Source organism: Conger conger, chromosome 2 (genome assembly GCF_963514075.1).
Source record: "Conger conger chromosome 2, fConCon1.1, whole genome shotgun sequence".
In the NCBI taxonomy this organism is placed as follows: Eukaryota; Metazoa; Chordata; class Actinopteri; order Anguilliformes; family Congridae; genus Conger; species Conger conger.
In genome coordinates, this window is record NC_083761.1 from 48,932,247 (window position 1) to 48,953,289 (window position 21,043).

The 21,043-nt window shown below is 41.5% G+C and overlaps 1 protein-coding gene across 1 annotated transcript; it reads right to left on the reverse strand.

Annotated features, from left to right (window-relative positions):
• Window positions 1-1,769: 1,769 nt before the first annotated feature.
• Window positions 1,770-19,627, reverse strand: pth3r (parathyroid hormone 3 receptor). Its single transcript, XM_061230444.1, has 13 exons — window positions 19,565-19,627; window positions 14,743-14,848; window positions 13,086-13,196; window positions 11,606-11,730; window positions 10,728-10,822; window positions 9,210-9,363; window positions 8,801-8,954; window positions 8,532-8,592; window positions 8,297-8,363; window positions 5,481-5,575; window positions 4,621-4,762; window positions 3,289-3,330; window positions 1,770-2,195 (listed from the first exon to the last, which is right to left on the reverse strand). Exons 1-13 carry the CDS (start codon window positions 19,625-19,627, stop codon window positions 1,770-1,772), a joined length of 1,641 nt encoding a protein of 546 aa, XP_061086428.1.
• Between the last annotated feature and the right edge of the window lie 1,416 nt (window positions 19,628-21,043).

A 21,043-nucleotide genomic window follows, 5' to 3' on the forward strand; every position in this document is an offset into this window, starting at 1 on the left:
TTGAAAATATGATCAATGGGTTTATAAGGTTTTTTATGAAATTCTTTTAAATATGTAGCATCATATTTCTGGGAGATACCACTATAGGGGTCCAGAGTGGCTGCAAGCTTTGATCTAACAAAACTACTCATTTTGGTCTTCCCTCGAGAGCTTCATTTGTTGAATTAGGTGTTTAATGCTGGGATTTGAACAAAAGTCATTATCAGCACCAAACCTTCATATTTTCTGTTTAATAAAAAATACATTTATGCAAAATCAAGGTTTCATAATTATTTTGTGCATTCACCTCTGGCAAGGATAACAGCATTTGCACAATACTCTATGCAGGTCCTTAAAAGGTTCTTGGCATTCTCGGCTTTGTACTTCTCAACTGCCATCTTCAGTTCAGTCCACAGGTTTTCGATTGGATTGAGGTCCAGTGCCTGAAATGGCCATTGCAGAACGTTTATTTTGTTGTTCCCAAACCATTTCTGTGTGGTTTTTGAGGTATGCTTTGGGTCACTGCCTTGCTGGAAAGTCCACTTATGGGAGAAGTAACCAGATTGTCAGGCAAAATTGCCTGATACTTGGTGGAATCCATTACACCATTGAGCTTAATGGTGTAATGGATTCCACCAATGGTCCCTGGACCTGCAGAATTAAAACAGCCCAAAAACATCACTGACCCACCACCATATTTCACTGTGGCTATAAGGTGCCTCTCCTTTTATGCATCTCTGTCTGACATGCCGATACTGTAGCTGGCCAAAAATCTATCTACAGCACCTTCATTCATAATTTAAATGACCAAATGAGACCAAATCTTTACATACAGTATCCTCTCCAGAGGTGAATGCACCAAGTACTAAACCAATAATTATTAAACCTTGATTTTGGTTAATTTATTTCGAATTACAAATTACATTTATTTCGGTTGGTTCCATTGAAACATTAATAAAGTATTTTTCACATTTGCATTTTAGTTTATCTCAATTTTTTTTTTGTGCATTACCCCACTGTATGTCTTTTTTTACACCATTTTATTTAATAAAACAAACACCTTCAACATTTACACATACATGCACATATTTATGGAAACCAATACTTCTGTCATATTTACAGTTATTTGTGGACCATTAGAAAGCTGTTGTAGATATCTGGGTGTGAAAGATACTGTTCGACAGACATTATTGCAATTATTCTTGTATGTAAGGCACACATGAAAAATACCATTGGTTTAAAGCCATTTGTACAGATTTGAAAAGTGTTTGGAAAGACATTTGGTTTTTGAGCATTGTATTTGAAAATACTTTGCCTAGGCTTATTGTGTCGTTAAAGGGCTTGAAATTCACACCTGCCTAGCTGCCAAATGCAATTAAAGGATGCATCTTTTGGGTAAATATTTCTACTTTAACACTTTGGCAGTTGTTTCCTTCAAATCCAGGGTGGTTCAAAGTCACTTTCCCTATTCAACAGCTTACAATGGGATGTGGTAGCCAGTTAACCTTGCCAAAGGTCACTGTGGGTTGATGACATCATCACAGCAGCCTCATTTTCCATGAATTTTCACATGCCAGCTTTGTATCCGTCTGTTTGTTTACTCCATGGCTTCGAGTCTTTGCTGCCTGCAGACAACCAGGTCGTCATGGTAGCGTTAAATGGAACATGCCACCCAATTAGAAACGGCCACATACCGATTATAGCGGATGTCATCCTGCAATGACAGCCACAGGGGGGGCGGAGAAGGGGGATTTCTCCTTGGGGACACAGACGAGAGGCGGAAACGGCATTCACAGGATGGTCTCAAACTCTTTAACGGACTGGGAGCAGGGGCAGCAGGGCTCCTCGTCGAAGGAGATGGGGAGCTCGCCCCCCCTCTCCTCCGGGCTCCCCTCCGTAACCCTGGGCCTCAGCGACAGCAGTCCCAGCCTCCTCTGCCCCTGCTCCTGCTGAGCTGGAGAGGGGAGCGAGGCCTCGGGGCCGCTGGGCACGTAGCCGGGGAGGCTGGTCAGGGGATGCAGTGGGGCCGGGCGCTGCCGCCCGCCTGTGAGGGACAGGCCTTTGGTGGCGGCCACGCTGAGGCTGACGCTGTTGGTGGCTTGGGAGGTCATGCCCCCGTAGTAGCAGCTTCCCCCGCTGCTCGTCACACGTGCCTTCTGCTTCAGATCCAGGGTGAGGCTCCGCCGCAGCCAGGCCTTCTTCACCTCCGCCTGCACCTGCACACACAGGTATTACTGCACATCCACACGCCTACATACATGTACCTGTAGACATACACAGTGCGTACACACAAGAACACACTACTCATGCACCTGTGGCAGCTCCTGAGCTGAACATTGAGGAGGCAGAGAATACCCCCTTATTATGAAAACTGATTATTGGTCTTGACCGGTTGACCAGGATTACATTGTATTTACAGCATATACAGAAAAAGATAAATTACTCTGTTAGCCTTTATTGCAATACCAATTCGCTATCGGTAGCAATGGATATTTGTAAATTTGGCAAGCTGCTTGTTGCTACCAATAATTAACTGGTATTGTTTTATGACTTGATATGTATTCTTCGCTTGGATAATAAGCAATAGTATACAGTTTCAGTGATCACTTTTGGGCAGATGCACGTTCCTTTTATTTCTTTACATCTTCAATAATGCGTGTTTAGCAAAATCATTATTTGTCTCAAACTGTAAGTTACAGTTGCATCGTTTGTAGACTATCCTATCTTAGTTATATAGCCAACTAGTTACATAGCCAAATAAGTTGTTTGCTCATAATAGAGTTGGTTAGCTAAAGTGAAGACTTCAAAAATATAAATAGTGTCATTTACCACACTAAAGTCAACATTTCATAGTCACCTGTTCGAACATTTTCTTACTAGAACACTACGAAAAGACGGCAGGCTCTGTTGCGTTTGTCACTGTCAGCTTTCCAAAACAGCGCATGAGAACACTGAACTGTATAATAACGCTTTATATTACGCGTTATATTCATAGACTGTGGGAAGGATATTTGAGCGTATTTGTTGCTGTAATTCCTCTCTTGACCGTTACGAGTACGAAATAACCTATTGTACCTTTAAGATGTTAGTATTGCCTTGACATATTTTTATTTAGTGTCCCTGAGGTGCAAAGCACGAATGCATAACAACTATGAGTTGTAGAAATTATGCTAGCATCCAAACAGAAGACCTTTAAACCTTACACCCCGGTGGGAAAAATGGTGGCCCAATATGATATAGACCAGCATTTGTTCACAGGGACACATGTGCACTGGTGCACAAATACAGTAGAGACATTATAATGCTTACCTCCCCATTGCAGAAGCAGTAGATGAATGCCACGAAGAATCCCTGAACAGAGCAAAATTGCTTACAGTAAGTTGCTGCTTCCCATCATGATGTGGACATACACTCAGTGACAACTTTATTAGGTAGACGTGTACACTGATTGTTAATGCCAGACAGGGTTGTTTGAGTATCTCAGAATTTGCTTATCTCCTGGGATTTTCACACTCAACAGTCTCTAGAGTTTGCAGAGAATAGTGTGAAAAACAAAAAAACGTCCAGTGAGCAGCAGTTCTACAGGAAAAAATGCCTTCTTTTTTCAGGTCAGATGAGAAGGGCCAGAATGGTTGAAGTTGACAGGAAGGTCACAGTAACACATATAACCTTGCATTACAACAGTGGCATGCAGAAGAACATATTGAACACACAAGGGTCAAACCTCTAAGTGGACAAGCTACAGCTGCAGAAGTATAAATAAATAAATAAATAAATAAGTAATAAATACCTAATAAAGTTCTCATTGAGTGTAGTTTACTTTGTTTTGGCAACAAACCTAAGGATTTACCTAAGTTTCACATTTCAATGCCACCTTGAATTCAAGTTGTTTGATATCAAAGTAGTTATACTAGTTTCCTTGTACTGCTGCACTATTGTCTAATCACTGTTACATTTCTATAGCTGTGCATTCTTTAAGAAGAGAAGATGATTACTTGTGCTAGAATGGATGTTTCCAAAACATACACTCAGTGAGCACTTTATTAGGTATTTATTAGACTTATTTTTTAGACTTCTGCTGCTGTAGCCTATCCACTTAAGAGGTTTGACGCGTTGTGTGCTCAGAGATGCTCTTCTGCATACCACTGTTTGCATATTTGCGTTACTGTCACCTCCCTCTCTCATTAACTAGACATTTTTGCACGCAGAACTGCTGCTCACTGGATGTTTTTTGGTTTTCACACCATTCTCTGCAAACTCTAGAGAATCCCTGGAGATCATCAGTTTCTGAGATAGTCAAACCACCCTCTCTGCCACCAACAATCATTCCACGGTCAAAGTCACTTAAATCACATTTCTTCCCCATTGTGACATTTGGTTTGAAAAACAGTCAAGCCTCTTCACCATGTCTGCATGTTTTTATGCATTTACTTGCTGCTACGTAATTGGATGATTAAATATTTGCATAAACAAGCTGGTATACGTGTCTACCTAATAAAGTGCTCAGTGATATTCTGTAAGACTGTATCCTAACCGCACATCCTACCCATACACACAGGCAAGGTCTATTATTACTACCACTGGTTGAACACAAAGCCTGACTTCAAGATGCATCTGATTGTAAGGGTGAACAAATCTGACCTGTGAGGAATTGAAGAACATCTCATAGTGCATCTGCACCTGCCACAGCAGCCCGGTCACCTCTGTGTACGGCAGGGCCATAAACACCATGTAGTGTACCCCAAACAGAGGCATCAGCACCAGTGTGGACTTCAACAGCTTCCTGCACGGAGAATAGAACATCACACAACATATGTGTAAGTCACATGTACTGTATACTGTATGTGGCTCATGTTCATATTCTATGCATACAGTTGTCAAGTTATTTAAACCATCAGCATATGTTAGCAGTTTTTAGATATTCTGCAACCCTGTTTGTGAATTAAAGTGGCAACTTGGGGTCTTAATTACTATTTTTAGTTATTATTTTCACCCCAAATTTGGAATTCCCAGTTGTAATTGTATGCTTTTTGCATCACAGGAACATCCCCCATCATTTCAGGAGGGTAAGTTTGCAAAACTGCCCAGCAGCCAGTTGCTGCTCATGTGTTTTCAAATTGCAGTGTTTTCAAATGAGCACTTTTTTCCTGAGGTCAGTTGAGCATGAAATAAAGCCTTATGTTCTTTTTTTTTCTTTTTTTTTCTGTAACAAAACTGTACATGTAAATTAATGTATGTGTGTGTATCATACAAGGCTTCTCCAAAATGAAGGATGCATGCTAGTGGGGGAAAACAGACTCTCCCTCTCGGCAGCCTCCAGAATTTTCCCTTATGTCTTAAAAAAAAAGGAAGGAAATCTGGTTTCTATTAGCTCTAATGAGTTGTCAGTTGGTCATGTGTCATGTAAAGTTCAGTCAGCAGGAATGTGGATGGATGCATGTTAAGTTAGAGGTCAGGTGGTGAGTTGTTGAGGACGAGAGAGACTCTGACTGGCCACTGACCTATACTGTTGGCGTGGGTCCAGTTTGCCTGTGTTAGTCTCCCAAAGTTTGGAGGCCAGTACTCTCACAATGTTGATGAACAAGAAGAAGTTCACCTGAAAGGAGGAAGGGCATGAGGAAGTGTGAGATCTTATCTGAAATGTCTGACCTTCTCTATTATCAGTCAATAGTTTGTTTAATGTATGCCTTAAAATTCCAGTTCACCCCAGTTCACTGAAAAATGAAATTAAGGTATGTTTCTACTTACTCATATTTAATGCAGCTCACCCTATAAAATGGACCTTGGTCCATGTTTTCAAACCAGTAAAATTCTACATTCAAAAAATTCACCTGCAATTTCTCTTTCCAAATATAATCCTGTGGTTACTCACAAACAATGACATTCTCCCTTTTCTCCAATGACATTCTCCCTTTTCTCTCCTCTCTAATCAACACCTCCCTCTCTTCTGGCACCATGCCTTCTTCCCTGAAGAGGGCCAGAGTCACTCCCCTGCTCAAAAAACCTACTCTTGACCCCTCTGCCCTGAACAACTACCGGCCTGTCCCTCTTCTTCCCTTTCTCACTAAAACTCTGGAACGGGCGGTCTGCTCCCAACTGTTCACTTATCTTCTCCAGAACAATCTCCATGACCCCAACCAGTCTGGCTTCAAGAGTGGCCACTCCACTGAGACCACCCTGCTCGCGGTCACTGAGGCACTCCACTCTGCTAAAGCCAAATCCCTCTCCTCTGTCCTCATCTTCCTCGACCTGTCGGCCACCTTCGATACAGTCAACCATGAGATTCTGCTCTCATCACTGTCTGGGATGGGTGTCACAGGGTCTGCACTCGCTTGGTTTTCCTCCTACCTCTCTGGTCGCTCCTACCAGGTGACTTGGAGGGGCCCAGTCTCCGACCCTCACCCCCCGTTCTTGGGCCTCTCCTCTTCTCGCTATACACCATGTCTCTTGGTTCTGTTATCTCTTCCCGTGGCTTTTCTTATCATTCTTACGCTGATGACACCCAACTCTTTATTTCCTTCCCCCCCGACACCCAAGTCACCACACAGATCTCTGCTTGCTTGGCTGATATCTCTGCGTGGATGACTTCCCACCACCTGAAGCTCAGCCTTGCCAAAACTGAGCTTCTCTACATCCCTGCTAAGTCCTCTCCGTCAATCGACCTCTCACTGACTGTTGAGGACTTTGTAGTTTCCTCCTCCCGTACGGCAAAGAATCTTGGGGTGACTCTTGATAACTGCCTCACCCTGGCTCCACAAGTATCCTCCACTACCAGAACCTGCTGGTTCTTTCTGTATAATATACGCCGTATCCGTCATCGCCTGATGGAGAAAGCCACTCAGCTCCTAGTCCAGGCGCTCGTCATTTCCCGCCTGGATTACTGCAACTCCTTCCTAGCCAGTCTCCCAGCGTGTGCCATCAAGCCCCTCCAGCTGGTCCAGAATGCTGCAGCCCGCCTGATCACCAGTCAGCCCAGGTCGGCTCATGTCACCCCGCTTCTCATTGCCCTCCACTGGCTTCCTATTGCCGCACGCATCCGTTTCAAGGCCCTAGTGTTGGCTTATCAGGCTCCTAAGGGGACTGCCCCACCTTACATACAATCCTTGATCACTCCCTACTCCCCAGCTAGACCACTCCGGTCTGCCAGCTCTGGTCGCCTTATGGTTCCCTCTCTACGTGCACCTGGCGGTCGAGCTGCACGTTCACGCCTGTTTTCCGTTCTGGTTCCTCAGTGGTGGAAAGACTTGCCTACCACTGTCAGGACCGCAGAATCCCTCCCCCTATTTCGACACAGACTCAAAACCCACCTTTTCAAACTCTACCTTAGTCCTCCCTCCTGATTTCCCCCGCCCCTCCTTTCTGATATCCCTATCCTTGTCTAACCCCCCCCCCCAAATAAATAAATAAATAAATAAATAAATAAAATAAAATTTGCACTTATGATGACGACTATGTTTAGAACAGCATTCCATGTGTATTTTCCTAGTTCTGGATGTGATGCTTTGACTTATGGTAGAACCTATGCACTTGTAAGTCGCTTTGGATTAAAAGCGTCTGCCAAATGACAAAAATGTAAATGTAAATGTAAACATCCACAGAGGCTAATTTATGCATTTATGCAGACTTCCAATGCGATTTAAGCAGGGCTGTAGTTAATTTAAGCCTAAGTGAGTTTAAATTATGTCATATCAAACATCTCATCTCAAACATGAATTTAGAATTGCTATATTAAAACTGCAACAACTGATCGCATTCCAGAACGTTACATCACCACCACAAGTTTCATACTAGTCTTGCATGGATATTATATCATTGCCAGACTTTGGCAGAAGTAGTTCTCGATGCATAAAATGCTCACAAACATCCTCAGTGCTCAAATTAACTGTGAGTAACTGCAGGATTAAATATTTTTTCGATGTACATTTTTGGCACATTTAGGCAGCATGAAGATGGACCCAGGAGGTCCGTTTTATCAGGTTGAACTGCAACCTGTCACATTGCAGCAAATGATGTTCCAAACAGTTTGTGTCAGTATGTCTATAGTTTGGCCTATGTCTCTGTCCGATTACTTTTGGTCCCCCAAAATAAAGAGACTATGTATAAAAAGGGATGTATTTCCTACATGGATCACTTGATATGGATGAAAATACACTCAAATTAAAGGTGACAGTCTATTCATCGTTTAATTTCAATCCAATGTGTCCAATGAGGACAGAGCCAAAAGAACTGTACCAAGAAATTGTACCACTGTCCAAATACAAGATGTGGAACAAAGCCTCAGAAAATAAAAACAGAAAGACAAAGTGCAATGGCTTACAACAATCGCTGCCAGGATTGGAACTTGATAGATCCACTTCAGATTTCCTGCACTGATGTCCCAGCATCTGGAGACAGAAATGAATCCATGTGACTGTATGTATGTGTGTGAGTATGTTTCTGTGTGTGTGTGTGTGTGTGTGTGTGTGTATGTTTCTGTGTGTGTGTGTGTGTGTGTGTTTGTGTGTGTGTACGTGTGTGTGTGTGTGTTTGCGTTAGTGTTCTAGGTTACTCACTGAGTGTCAGCAAGAGAAGCACGAGCACTGACCCAAATGGACACAAACACAGCTGGGACCCCTATAAGTGACACAGAGACAGAGTGAGGCAGTTACACGTGTTGCACTGTTTCCGTTTTTCCATCTGTGCCTCATTGACAATTACCTCTGTTTCTTGGTTGCTATAACTCTCATATCACTGCTCTCATAAAATCCTACATTTCAATATTCAGCCAGAGTTTGTGTTTGCGAGTGTATCAGGAAAGGCGAGGCCTGGGCCTGTCGCTGACCCCAGCCAATGATGATGAGGGCCCAAAGGTAGTTCTTGTCTGACAGGAAGGCCATGAATATGAGGCTGTGCAGATAGAGCCCCTCCACCAGAATCCAGTAGTGGTTGGTGGCCAGGAAGTAGAGGAAAAGGGTGACAGCTACTTTGCAGCCTGCCTGCAGGGACAGAGAGGAGCCAGTCATGAAACTAAAACCCAGGGACCCGTGGGGAGTAGATATCCATCACGCTAAAGACCAGGAACTAAAGAGAAGAAGGTCATCACACTCTAAAGGTCAGGAATCAGGCTGGAGCTGGTCATCACGCACTACAGGCCAGGGACCAGCTGAGGAAACACTATTCACAGTTCCTGACTATGAAGGAGAGATAAGTGAAAGATGTAAACATTAACAATAACGAAGATGCTGACAAACCATTTGGGGTCTGTGTCCAATGATGTTGTCCTCAGCCCTCCACTCGTCAGATACAGTGTAGAGCACAGCATCCTTCACAAAAATGCTGATGGCACGACAAATGAAGGAAGAAAAAAGATGGATGTGGATGTAGTTACGGGTGCAGTGCAGCCTCCTACAGAGGAGAGAGACAGACATTAGAGAGAGGAGACGGAGAGAGAAGGGCATAGAGAGAGAAGGGGCAAACATTGACGTGCTTCTGTGAGTCTTCATGTTCCTGACAGAACTTACAAAGCACATATCACATCTGCCTCTGACACATAATTTTTTCCAAGGTTATTTCAGGGAGTACATACAGGTTTAGAGTTACATAGGAAAATATAGGTACATGGTGTATTCACACTACTGCACAATACTCTCCCTTACGCAACACCAAACATATTGCCATTTACTGAAAAATCAACTGAAATGCATTGCATAATACATTTGAATATACAGCTGCACTCCAAATATATTTTTAGTACACGCCAGTGTATTGTAATTTTCACTACATTATGTTGGTTGCATTTATTCCAATGAGACCAAAGCTACTGTCATCTATACTATACATATATATATTGAAATATATATATTGAAATATATTTTTTATATATTTATTGTACATTCCCAGTAACACTTTCAGAAATTTCAGCGTTATGCCTTTATTTCATTGGTCTGTGTAATATTGTCACAAAAAAGACAAATGTAGAATGCCATATGACTTACATATGACAAATATATTTTTTTAAATAGAAAAGCTTACCGCACACTGCTATTGTATTTTTGTTCCTAATTTATGGCCCTATGCAGTTTACAAATGAATGGCTCTAAGCTTTTCTAAACAGGACAGTTCATCCCACATGATCAAGGTTGAGAAGCCTGTGATTCCCCTCCATTTTGTCCTCTGTATTCTTTCTGTGCTTTATCACAGTGGGAATCCATCTTACATTAATCAATTCCAGTGTATCCAGTGCTTAATCCATTTTATTTTAAATTTATTTTCCTTTTTTGGGCGCGCTGATTCAACTGTACATACTTCTCTCCCATTATGTAAGGTGTCTTGTGGTAGCAGTGTGAGGCATCTATCATAAAGTACAATAACATACACATAGGTCACCACAGATATCGCTAGAGAAATATCACATGCATGTACTACTCTAATTGTAATTCAGGGTCAGATAAGGCATAAGAAGAAACATTGCTTGGGGTGATAGCTCACCCATTTTATCAAGATGTGTGATAATAATTGCACTGCGATTAATTATGAGATTAAATGATAACATTCACAGTTCAAACATCACATTAAGTTCAATCTGATTGTATCACAATTGCTCACATATTCGGTGTTCATTATATCACATGAATATGTACAAAAATATAGAGCCCCTACAGAAATATAAATGTTTCCAGAACATTCTGGTGTTCTGTCAGGCATGTGTGTATATCAGTAGTATTCTCTGAAGGCATTTCCACAGAGGTTGAGCTCTCCTCACATCTTACTTGAAGTAGCACAGGATGGAGACAGCCACCAGGAGAGAGACCAGAGAGATGGAGTAGCCAATGGTGTACATCAGATGCAGGCGCTTAAATACTTCCTGGGGGATAGAGACAGGAATGAGAACCCACAGGGGTGTGTGTGTATGCGTGTTTGTGTGCGTGCATGTGCATGTGTGTGTGTAAATGGTAAATGGCAGGCATTTATATAGCGCCTTTATCCAAAGCGCTGTACAATTGATGCTTCTCTACCCATTCATACACACACTCACACACCGACGGCGATTGGCTGCCATGCAAGGCCCCGACCAGCTCGTCAGGAGCATTTGGGGGTTAGGTGTCTTGCTCAGGGACACTTGGACACAGCCCGGGCGGGGGATCGAACCGGCAACCCTCCGACTCTTACTGCCTGAGCCACGTCGCCCCCTGTGTGTGTGTGTGCATGTGTGTGTGTGTGTGTGCATGCATATTTCACTTGCAATCCTGTTGGCCTACACATCATTAGGTAAGCAGAAGAATTTGACAAATTTTGATTTGTTGAGTTTCACTGTGTGTTCATGGACAAAAAATCTTGTAATGTAATTACAGTTCATCTATGAGTAACACATTACTTAACATTACTTCAGTCTATATCCGACGGCATAAATGGATATTATGTCCACATTTAAAAGCTCTGTATAAGAATGTCTGCTAAATGCCTGTAATGTGATGCCCTTTTAGAGTGCTGCATTTACATAAGAAAGCATGACACCTGGCGGTTGCTGAAGAGGCAGTAATATTGTACCCTTCAGCTGTACAAATGGGTTGTAACCATATAGACTATATAAAATAGGTTGGAACTTTTTCACTTGAGGTTTTCTGGTGTAAATGGGAATGGCACTAACCTCTTCTTGGTTCTTGTGACTGGAGAGGAGGTAGGTGGTGCACTCCGTGTAGTTGGCCCATGTGCGATTAACACTGGGCACCTGCTCCCAGTTCCCCCAGGCATCACACTGCCGGTAGGCAAGGCCTGGGAGATAGCAGGGGAGGTACACAGTCAGACCAGTATTTTACACTTCATATCACATCACCTTAGATTAAGTGAGAGTGAGATTCTAATGAAAATGTGAAGGGTGATATTTTTATGTTCTGTGGAGGATTGGGTATGGGAAATAGACATTCTGTCACACACAGTACCATGCACAAAATTGTAAGAATTTTGGAAGGACAGAGGCTCAAGCTGAAAATGTCGGAACTCACGAATGAACCAATCGTAGCCAGGAAGTAGGAAATAGATGGTGGTCAATAGGCGGTGGTCAATTGCCGGCAGCCAGCTACAACAGGGATCCCTTTGGGATTGCTGAGCTCTCCAATACTTTCTTTCTTCTTAATGATGTTCCAAACTGTTGATTTTGGAAATCCTAATGTTTGGCCTAAGTCTCTGCCTGTTGTTTTCTTATTTTTGCCACATTCTGTGACTCTCATTGGCACAACACTGGTCCTCATGTTGACGAGCAGCAATACGAGATCAAAAGCCTAGAATCAAGATTAGATACTAAAAGCTTTCTTATACCTGCACTAAGGATTGAATACACCTGACTAATCAGAAACAGTTAAGAAGCCAACTGTCCAATTACTTTTGGTGCCCTAAAATGGAGGGACTGTGTATAAAAAAGGGATGTAATTCCTACCCAGATCACCACAGGCTTATCTGTGCACATGTCAGAGTATACAGCAGAGCTGGCTAAAGTCTTAACGGAATCAGTAGAAGCAGCAGCCCCTACACAACACAATAGATAATTAACCATTCACAGCGCCTTCCCAAGCTCACATAGTCCTCAGATATCAGACCACACCATTACTCTGTCTCCTGTCGCTCACCTTCTAATCACATTCATGGATGACATCATGAGAATAAACATGTGGCCCATATTACAGGAGGGGAGTGAGTTGGGCGGGGGTGGGGGGCAATTAATTCCCTTTTTGGCTGTGTCTTGTTAAACTGCTGTCGCTGCTTGTATAGCTGGTGGTCAGCACCAACAGGGACAGTTCCAACAGCTCTCTATGAAACCAGAATGTGTTCTTAAAACTACTGGAATGAAAAACAGCTGATGCACAAAGGTAGGTCACCTTTGGAGACTTTTTCCTATGACTGCCAGCCTACATAAATCCAGTGAGGCAGTGGACTTGTCACTGGCCATTACTGTTAAGAAAACACGAGGGTATCAAGGCTGCAGTGAATTTTTGTCACCATCATAAGAAGCTAGAGAGAGAAGAAGACGCAATAATTTATAAGAAGACCCATCTGTTGCTGCCCTGATGCGATTTGCTACTGCATATTTTCAAATCATATCTATGAATTGATGAAATCCAGGGACTCCTCACCTCTGTGGTTAAAGTCATAGATGTAGTCAGGACAGAGGGCAGAAACCAGCTGGCTGGGCTTTCCCTTAGGCCAGCAGATTATTCCATCCCACTCTGGCACACAGTCAGTGTCTGCAAACAAATAAGTATTACTCACCACTGCTTTGAAAAACCGTAATTTATTGCATTGTGTTATAATAATGAAATAGAGAAACATCTGATAGCAATGAGGCAGGGGATACCTTGCCAATGGAAACCCTTTTATTCCATAGTGACACACTACAAAAGTGTTTTAGTCTGAGACTAAACGTCTTTCTCTCTCAAGTGGTAGCTTATTTTTAGATACTTCTTGCTTGTATATGACATTTTTTTACCTCCTTGGCAAATCTTGAAATGAGCCAAATCGTTTTGTCTCATTTACCCCAAAAAGGTAAAATAAATTATATTTTAAGTGTAAATATAAGACAAAAAAAACGTGTTTAGATGGACTTACACTACCGATCAAAAGTTTGGAGTCACCGTATCTTTTTCTGATTTAATATTTTATGTTCTGTGTTTGCAATAAAACAATTCACATGTGGTCAAAGCACAGCTTTTATTAAAGGGTATTTCTATACCTTTTGGTTTCACCATGTAGTAATTACAGCATTTGTATATGTTGTCCCTCAATTTCAATGTTTTAACATAATGTCAAATAAAAGAGTAATGTTTTGTATTTTGTTGCATATCCTTTGCATTCCATGACTTCCTGATGTGTGTGACCTATCAACATCATCAGCATCTGGATATCTTATTTTCAGGTTGTCCTACTAGCGATGCTAAAACTCTCGCATTTGAATGGATCTCTGGGAATTGGGGTGTGAGACTAGATTCAGCTGTAAATGATCAGCTGTAAAGATTCAGCTGTACACATTTGTTGGCAAAGTCATCAAGGGTCCAAGGTATCAAATGAGCCCTAAACCACTGTGCTTCTGTCAGATATACAGTAGATACTACAAGAATGAATATTGAGTTTGAAAGGAAAATTAGTCAGGAGAACAATTCTTGTAGTACAGTATCTACTGCAAATCTGGCAACAGAACTGTATATTTTGGTTTTTGCAGTGCACTGAGGCCACTTATGTGCCACCGTGCAAGAATTATATTATACCTTGATGGCAATATTGATTTCAAAATGATTGCTTGAACTGTACACTTTTAAACAAGAGAGAAAATGGAGGTGTTTGGCTTTGCCTTCCCCCAGGCAGCGAGTCATACCTTTGACTCATGTAAATTATGATTATGCATGACTACAAAAAATGACAATGCAATTGACCCTATGCTCTCATTCGACTGTTCAAGATTAAACTTGTTGCTGTTACCATAGAGACTATTGGCAGCGGAAATTGGATACCCTGTGTTGATGCACCTCACTGATTGAAACACAACCGGACCCTGAAGTTATATTAAAAATAATCTCTCAGTCCAATCAAGCAACAGCATGAGTCACATTCACTGACTTTTGGCCTGCTCCTTTCCTTTGTCTAACAGAGAGCTAACATGGTGGCCAGAATCAGGATTACTATGTGTGATCCCTATCAGATGTGAGTCAGGTCTGCCTGATGCTGCAAGAGGTACTGACACAGATACTTCTAGACCGAAGACTGTGCACTCTTCTGAGAAAAAGTTGGAGCTAAAACCTCTGACTGTGTCCAGCTGGGCGTGAATGCTCCTCTCACACTTGGCCCTGGCTCCAATCAGGAGATAGATCTGCTCGTCCCTTGTGATGACATCATCAGAATCCACCTGTGCGGAAACAAATGGGTGTTCCATCATGTGTCATCATTAAACATCACTGTCATCTCGCAGAAAGGAAAAGACCTCATGTAGGGTCATGGGGTTGGGGGGGCTTGCCTTAGTCTTGCGTCTCCCACATTGCTCACACATTTATTAGGTGGTTGTCGCTGAAGCTAAATTTGCAAACACTGGGGCTTAATCCTCTGCCTCCAAGTGTTGTGAAATTGTTGCGCCAGACTGCGGTATGTGTCAGGCCCTCTCGAACCCCTAACAGAGCAGCACCCCATCGGGGAACTCCCCCATAGCCAAGTAAAACGGAACACAGGCGGCTCTGTGGTCAGAAAACATTTCGCGAGCCCTGCTCAAAACCAGCAGAGAGCCTCAGTTCTCACATAGGCTGAGGCGGGGGGTGGGACACACCAGGGCACTCACCAGACTGAAGAAATAAACAGCGAGAGAAAGAGAAATAGGTGAGAGAAATGAATAAAAAAGGAGATTCTCAACAAACAATAGTCCCTCCTGGTTGGCGGTTTGAATGGCAAGTTTAATGTGTGTAGGTTCCTCAGGGAGAGCTACTGTAGAGGCACTGTCGACAGTGCTCTCATAGGTCTGCTTTGAGATTTCCCAAGAAATATTTGTATATGGTGTGCGTGTGTGTGTGTGTGTGGGTGTGCTCAGTGTACGAGTATCTGTGGTGTTGAGGGTTTGCATGCGCACCTGTATGCATGCGTATATCTGGCCTCCCAGCCAACTAATTTCTTTGAAATACATCCTCAGACTTTTGTGAAACATGTTATTACCAGTATTCAAATGCCAAGTAATTTAACATGTATCTCTGGCCATGCCTGTTTATTTAGTTTATTTATTATTGGTTATTATGGTAATTGAGAGATTTGAGATAACAAAGATCTCGCTGCCATGTAGTTATCTGTCTGTTTTGCTGATGGCGGAGGATGTGTTTGAAAATCAATTAACTTGTGACAGGTCCTCCCGTTGTTCTTAATTAGATCCACTCCCATTGAAGGGGTATGTCATTTTCTGCTTCACTGAGTGGAAGCAGTAAGTCTGTTTTGGGCTGACACTAGCTGAATGAAAAGGGAGACAACAACCAGATCCGAAATAGCCCATGGCAGACCCACTCTACTGACCTAGGGTTGAAAGCTCCAGTTTGTTGTGTTTATGCCAATCATCAGTAAGAAAGCATTCTTGCTTTCATTGCATTTTGGAAATTGGTTACATAGCCTTTGTCTGTTTTTCTCTGAATAGGTGAGTATATCTAAATATCTAAATCTGTTTGGATTTTGAATGGTCCTGAGATGGCAAACAGCCCACCACCCCAGGACTGAAACCTTCAAAAGCTTAATGCCCACCTGAAAGATATATATATATGGTGGAAAATTCTAATTCATGTTTGAAATCTCTCTTGCATACACTCACTGAGCACTTTATTTGGTACACCTACTTATTCATGCGACTATCCAATCAGCCAATCGTGCGGCAGCAATACATTGCCTGAAATAAAATATTCTTTGCATACTAATCTATTTGGACTTCTCATCTATCCTATATAATGTTTAAAACAGTTGTTCACAAACTCGGTCCTGGAATCCCCCCGCGTATGTTGGTTTTCATTCCAACCACAATGGCCATTTAAGAAATTTACCAAGCTGTTTTTCTAAATTAGGTGCATTCCTTCTTTAGGCGGATTATTTACCTCAAACCAAATAATGGCAGAAATAGCTTTATAATGGCATGAAGAATAAACATACTATATTCATTGTGTTTATAGCACTTGCAAATCTTGCAAACAATTACATAAGAAGAAAGAAAAAAAGACTGTGGTTAATTAGCAGACTCCTAATTAGGCAGTTTGAGGTCAAGCAGCGAAGCACCCTGTGTGTTTCTTCCTTTTCTTATTATTCATCATTATCCTCACAGTCATCATCATTTTTATCTTCTGGCTACGGTGTCTATGGCAAAAACGTTGACTGATTGGAGACCCATATTCTTTACACCAAGATTAATGTCTCCACCTTGAGTACTCTAGCGCCACCAACGGGTCAAAGTTGGAGGTTGGATCAAAGTTGGATCAAGCAAGGCTGAGTTCAATGCACCCTTTGCTGTCAATGTCTGCCTTTATGGATTTTCCACCATATTACATATTATGAAAAAGCCCACATATTTTTTACAATCTTCACCAAATTTGGCACAGATGATTTTTCTTTTCAAAAGTGTTCATCCATCACAGCCAATCGAAATCAGTTGCCAAACAGGAAGTGAGCACATATTTCAGTAACAATTTGATGTATCAACACAGTACCCCTTCCCGTGGACGTGCAAAAAATATGAGTCATTTGACCCAAGGGGGGTGCCGCAATAAGTAAAAATGCATTTTGCCCAATAACTGTTGATGTGTTTGCCTTAAAAAAGTTATTCTTGTGCATGGTTGTATCTTAGGAGATCCCAAGGCAGAGACAAAAGTGTTCGTCCATTACAGTCAATAGAAAATGGTGGCAAAGTTGCCAAACCGGAAGTGAGGTGGTAACTCAAAACCAAACTTGGTACATGGACTCGGGACCCCGTTTTGAGGAAGCACCAAAAATATAACTTGACCACTGGGAGGCGCTGCAATAAGCAAAAATGTGTTTTGGCTAATAACTAGTGATGTGTTTGCTTAAAAAAAAAGACAGGTGTCAGGTGATATCGTGAGACATCCCAAGGCCACTAACTTTTCATGTCAACCTAATTGAGGCGGCCACCATACTGGAAGGAAGTGAGGGCTATCAGCAACACTTTGATGTGCTGATACCAAGTTTAGTATTTGGACTTCTTCCTGAGGATGTGTAACAAATTGATGTCATGGCGACCCTGCCCTGCTGGACTGCTTGGCCCCCTTCAACCCTACTTGCGGGTTTAATTTGTAATTTTTTCCTTTAATGTATCAACAAAATGTAGGTTTGCCTTGTTATCATTTGTTATCAGCCTTTGAATTCGTCACTTTCCAAATGGTTAGTTTTTGTGGCCAGGTGTCCACACTTTCAAAAATTAGGAGCCTACTAAATTCATGTTCAGTCTTTAATTTGATCAGTTAAAATAATAATTCAACAAGTTTTCTGCAAAGTGTATGTATTGTTTGCAATATAGCACAATAGCACAATATGTCCCTTGGAATTTTATTCCTGACAAATATGATTTAAAAGGGCAAGTAAATTCTTCTAATCAAAATTTACAGCTAATTAAAATGATTTGATTGCAATTTTGGTTCGAATGAAAACCAGCATACACAGGGGTACTCCAGAACCAAGTTTGGGAACCACTGGTTTAAAACATTATTCGGAATTTAGAAATGTAATATATCTCTCAAGACAAACAAATATAACATTTTCTTTATAGGAAACACTATTGACCATTGTCATTAGATGGCCTATTGTATGCAAACTGAACTATCATCTTTATTATCAGAGCAATATTTAAAAAGAACTTTACAAATCTATTAAAGTCAGATATGTGATGTACACACTGATGGTTATAACTCTGTCACTGCTGATCTGAGATTGTTATGCAAATACCTTTTCTTCATGCATCCAATGATAAAGGACAAATCAATATACCAGTGCTGGTTGCTTAATAGCTTTTCACTAGCAATAAGGGTTAGGGTGACTGAGCCTTCACTGTCTCATTCCATTGGCTTTCTCAACACAAATTTATTTTCCCTTTCAAAAATCAAGTTAAGTTTCAGAATTAGATTAGTTATATTGGGCAGATATCAAAAGAGATCTGCAAATCCTTCTGGCTTTATATGATATAATGTGACAACTGAGCATGGATTAGTAGTATGCTACGATATGATATTGAGGCATTTTTGATGGGATTGTGTCCCATAGCAGGTCTGTCACTTTTGCTGCCGCTTTTGGAGCTCATGCTCGATGTCTTACGCTACAGTCTAAAAGAATGGTTCCAGTAGGAACCCTGTGATTCCAAGGCAGAACACTATCTAGGGTTATTTTTGTGGGAGAAACCAAGATGTTTTGCTCATGATTTCCTCTCCCCGTACACTCTGGCTTCCGACTCTGTCAGCAGAACATACACTTTAGTGCACTTCATGGGCCACCGGGGAGTAGCTGCTTAAGACTTGTGTCCATTCAGCCCCAGTATAGTATTTATTGTGATTTTCTCTGGGAGGAACATTGTTTGCGGACAAAGCTGTGAATCTTGTATCCATTAATCCATCGTGTCATTTGTTTGCTTAGTCTGTGCCACCAAAGCCAACCAATTTGGTTACATTCAGTAATTACATTTCATTCACTTAGGAGACGCTCTTATCCAGAGCAACTTGCAATTTAAGTGTGTATTGTTTTCATGGTTGAAAATTTACAGTTTACGATTTCTACCACGAGTTAGACATTACATCCATGTCATGACGAGGGGAAAATTTGACAGCCATGCCAAGTAATCTAGTGATGTTTATCTTTTTCCTAATATTGACATCATGAGCAGCAATGAACAATTGAGAGGGCTGATTTGAATACCCTGATGCTTACATTACTGATGTTAATCAGTCAAACTGATCTGAAAGCACAGTTCATATGAGGAGTGGTACATGTGCTATTTTGCTCTTGATCATGTGGTAGATTGTAATTATCATGGATGACATAACAACTAAAGTTATCCTGTGACCTGAATCTTTCTGTGAGTACAAAATGTTGAAATTAGTGCCCGACTTACCAATGCATTTATCAACTCCAAGGTAAAACATAGAAGGAAGACAACTCCTTTCACAGACAACATGCTTTCTGTTTTGGTCCCTGCAGCCATTCTGTCTACTTCTACCTCTGAGGGAACCTTTGTACTCCAGTAGAAAAGGATCTTACACTCCTTCGGGTGCTGTCTGGGCGTCCTTCTCCCAAAAACACCAACTGTGCTTCTTGGGTATAAGCAGCATAGCAACTGCTGTCATCTTTGTACGCATTCACCGATAAAAAGAGAAGGAATCCTCTTTGGAAAACTTCTTAATGTCCCATTAATGAAAGAATCCCAGACAACTCTCAGTTTCTCTGAAATGCTTCACTGTGCAAACTATGAGACCTAGATCTCACCGGCCCACAGCTCTGCATAGTCCCGTCTTCAAATCGTCCTTGGAGTCTGCAGAAGAAAGGGTGGCACCTTCTTCTCACTCTTTAGTGGGCTGTTGGGCTCTGGCTGTGGTAGCATGCTCTGCTCCTCTGGTCTGCGCTCCCACTCTGAGCTCAGCCTGCTGTGAAAAGGTGGGGGAGTGAGGGATGGTGTCGTTGTCTTCTCACATCTCTGGCAGCACAGCTCCCGCCACTGTTGACTGTGAGGGATGGGACTAACCTCCCAGCTCCGCCATTAACTCTTTCCTCTCTTTAGGTCTCACTTTTCAGTAGTCCACACAAGTCATGTTTCTCCAGTAAGTCGACTTGCATTTCCTATGATGTTTTACATGTACAATATTGTATTAGAATTTATGTACCCTTTTGATTAATACGGCATCTTTTTCCCAAATGTGCTGAATGAACTAGCTGTTGCTTTTCCAAAGTATATGATGCACAGAGACAGGTCCAGAATTATTGGCACACTTGATAAAAATGCACAAAAAAGTTTATTGTTGTAAAAAGCAATTCAGGTTCTGTACTCCTGAAAAAATTTAATTTTCAGTCAAATTAACCTTTTTCTGTTTAATTCTGCAAATCATCCCTCAACTATTCAATTTGCAGGATAATACCACCTCGATTACGCCATGTGTATGGTGAAATTAATTTTAAATAATTAATTAATAATTATTTACCATTTCTATCTTTGGATTCAATTTTATCAAAATTGCACAATATTACCGGACTATTTTTCTCAGTGCATAGTCATTTTATCATCATGCAATTCTGCAAACCTTTACTCCATATCCAGGAGAGTGTCTTGAGCCAATTATTGTGTTGTTATAAGCTTTAGGGGCGAGTACAGCATCACACATCACATTGTTAAATTTATATTCATGAACAATCAGAAATTTATAGAAACATTTCTATTGGGTACTGCTGATAAAAAAAAAGGCTCAAAAACACTCTTCAAACATGTCTTTTTCAGGTTCTGTGTTTTCTGTTATCTGTTTTGTCTAAGTCTTTAGCGTTTTTGTTCATTGTTACTCTCTGTGCACACTGTAGTCTGGCTGTCAGTTCCTTCATTCCCTGT

Coding starts and splice junctions, on each gene's coding strand:
- pth3r (XM_061230444.1), bottom strand. CDS start 19,627: ATGTTGTCTGTGAAAGGAGTTGTCTTCCTTCTATGTTTTACCTTGGAG. Junction 8,593..8,800: donor CCTCATCATCATTGGCTGGG/GTCAGCGACAGG, acceptor TGTCACTTATAG/GGGTCCCAGCTGTGTTTGTG. Junction 4,763..5,480: donor GACCCACGCCAACAGTATAG/GTCAGTGGCCAG, acceptor TTCTCCGTGCAG/GAAGCTGTTGAAGTCCACAC.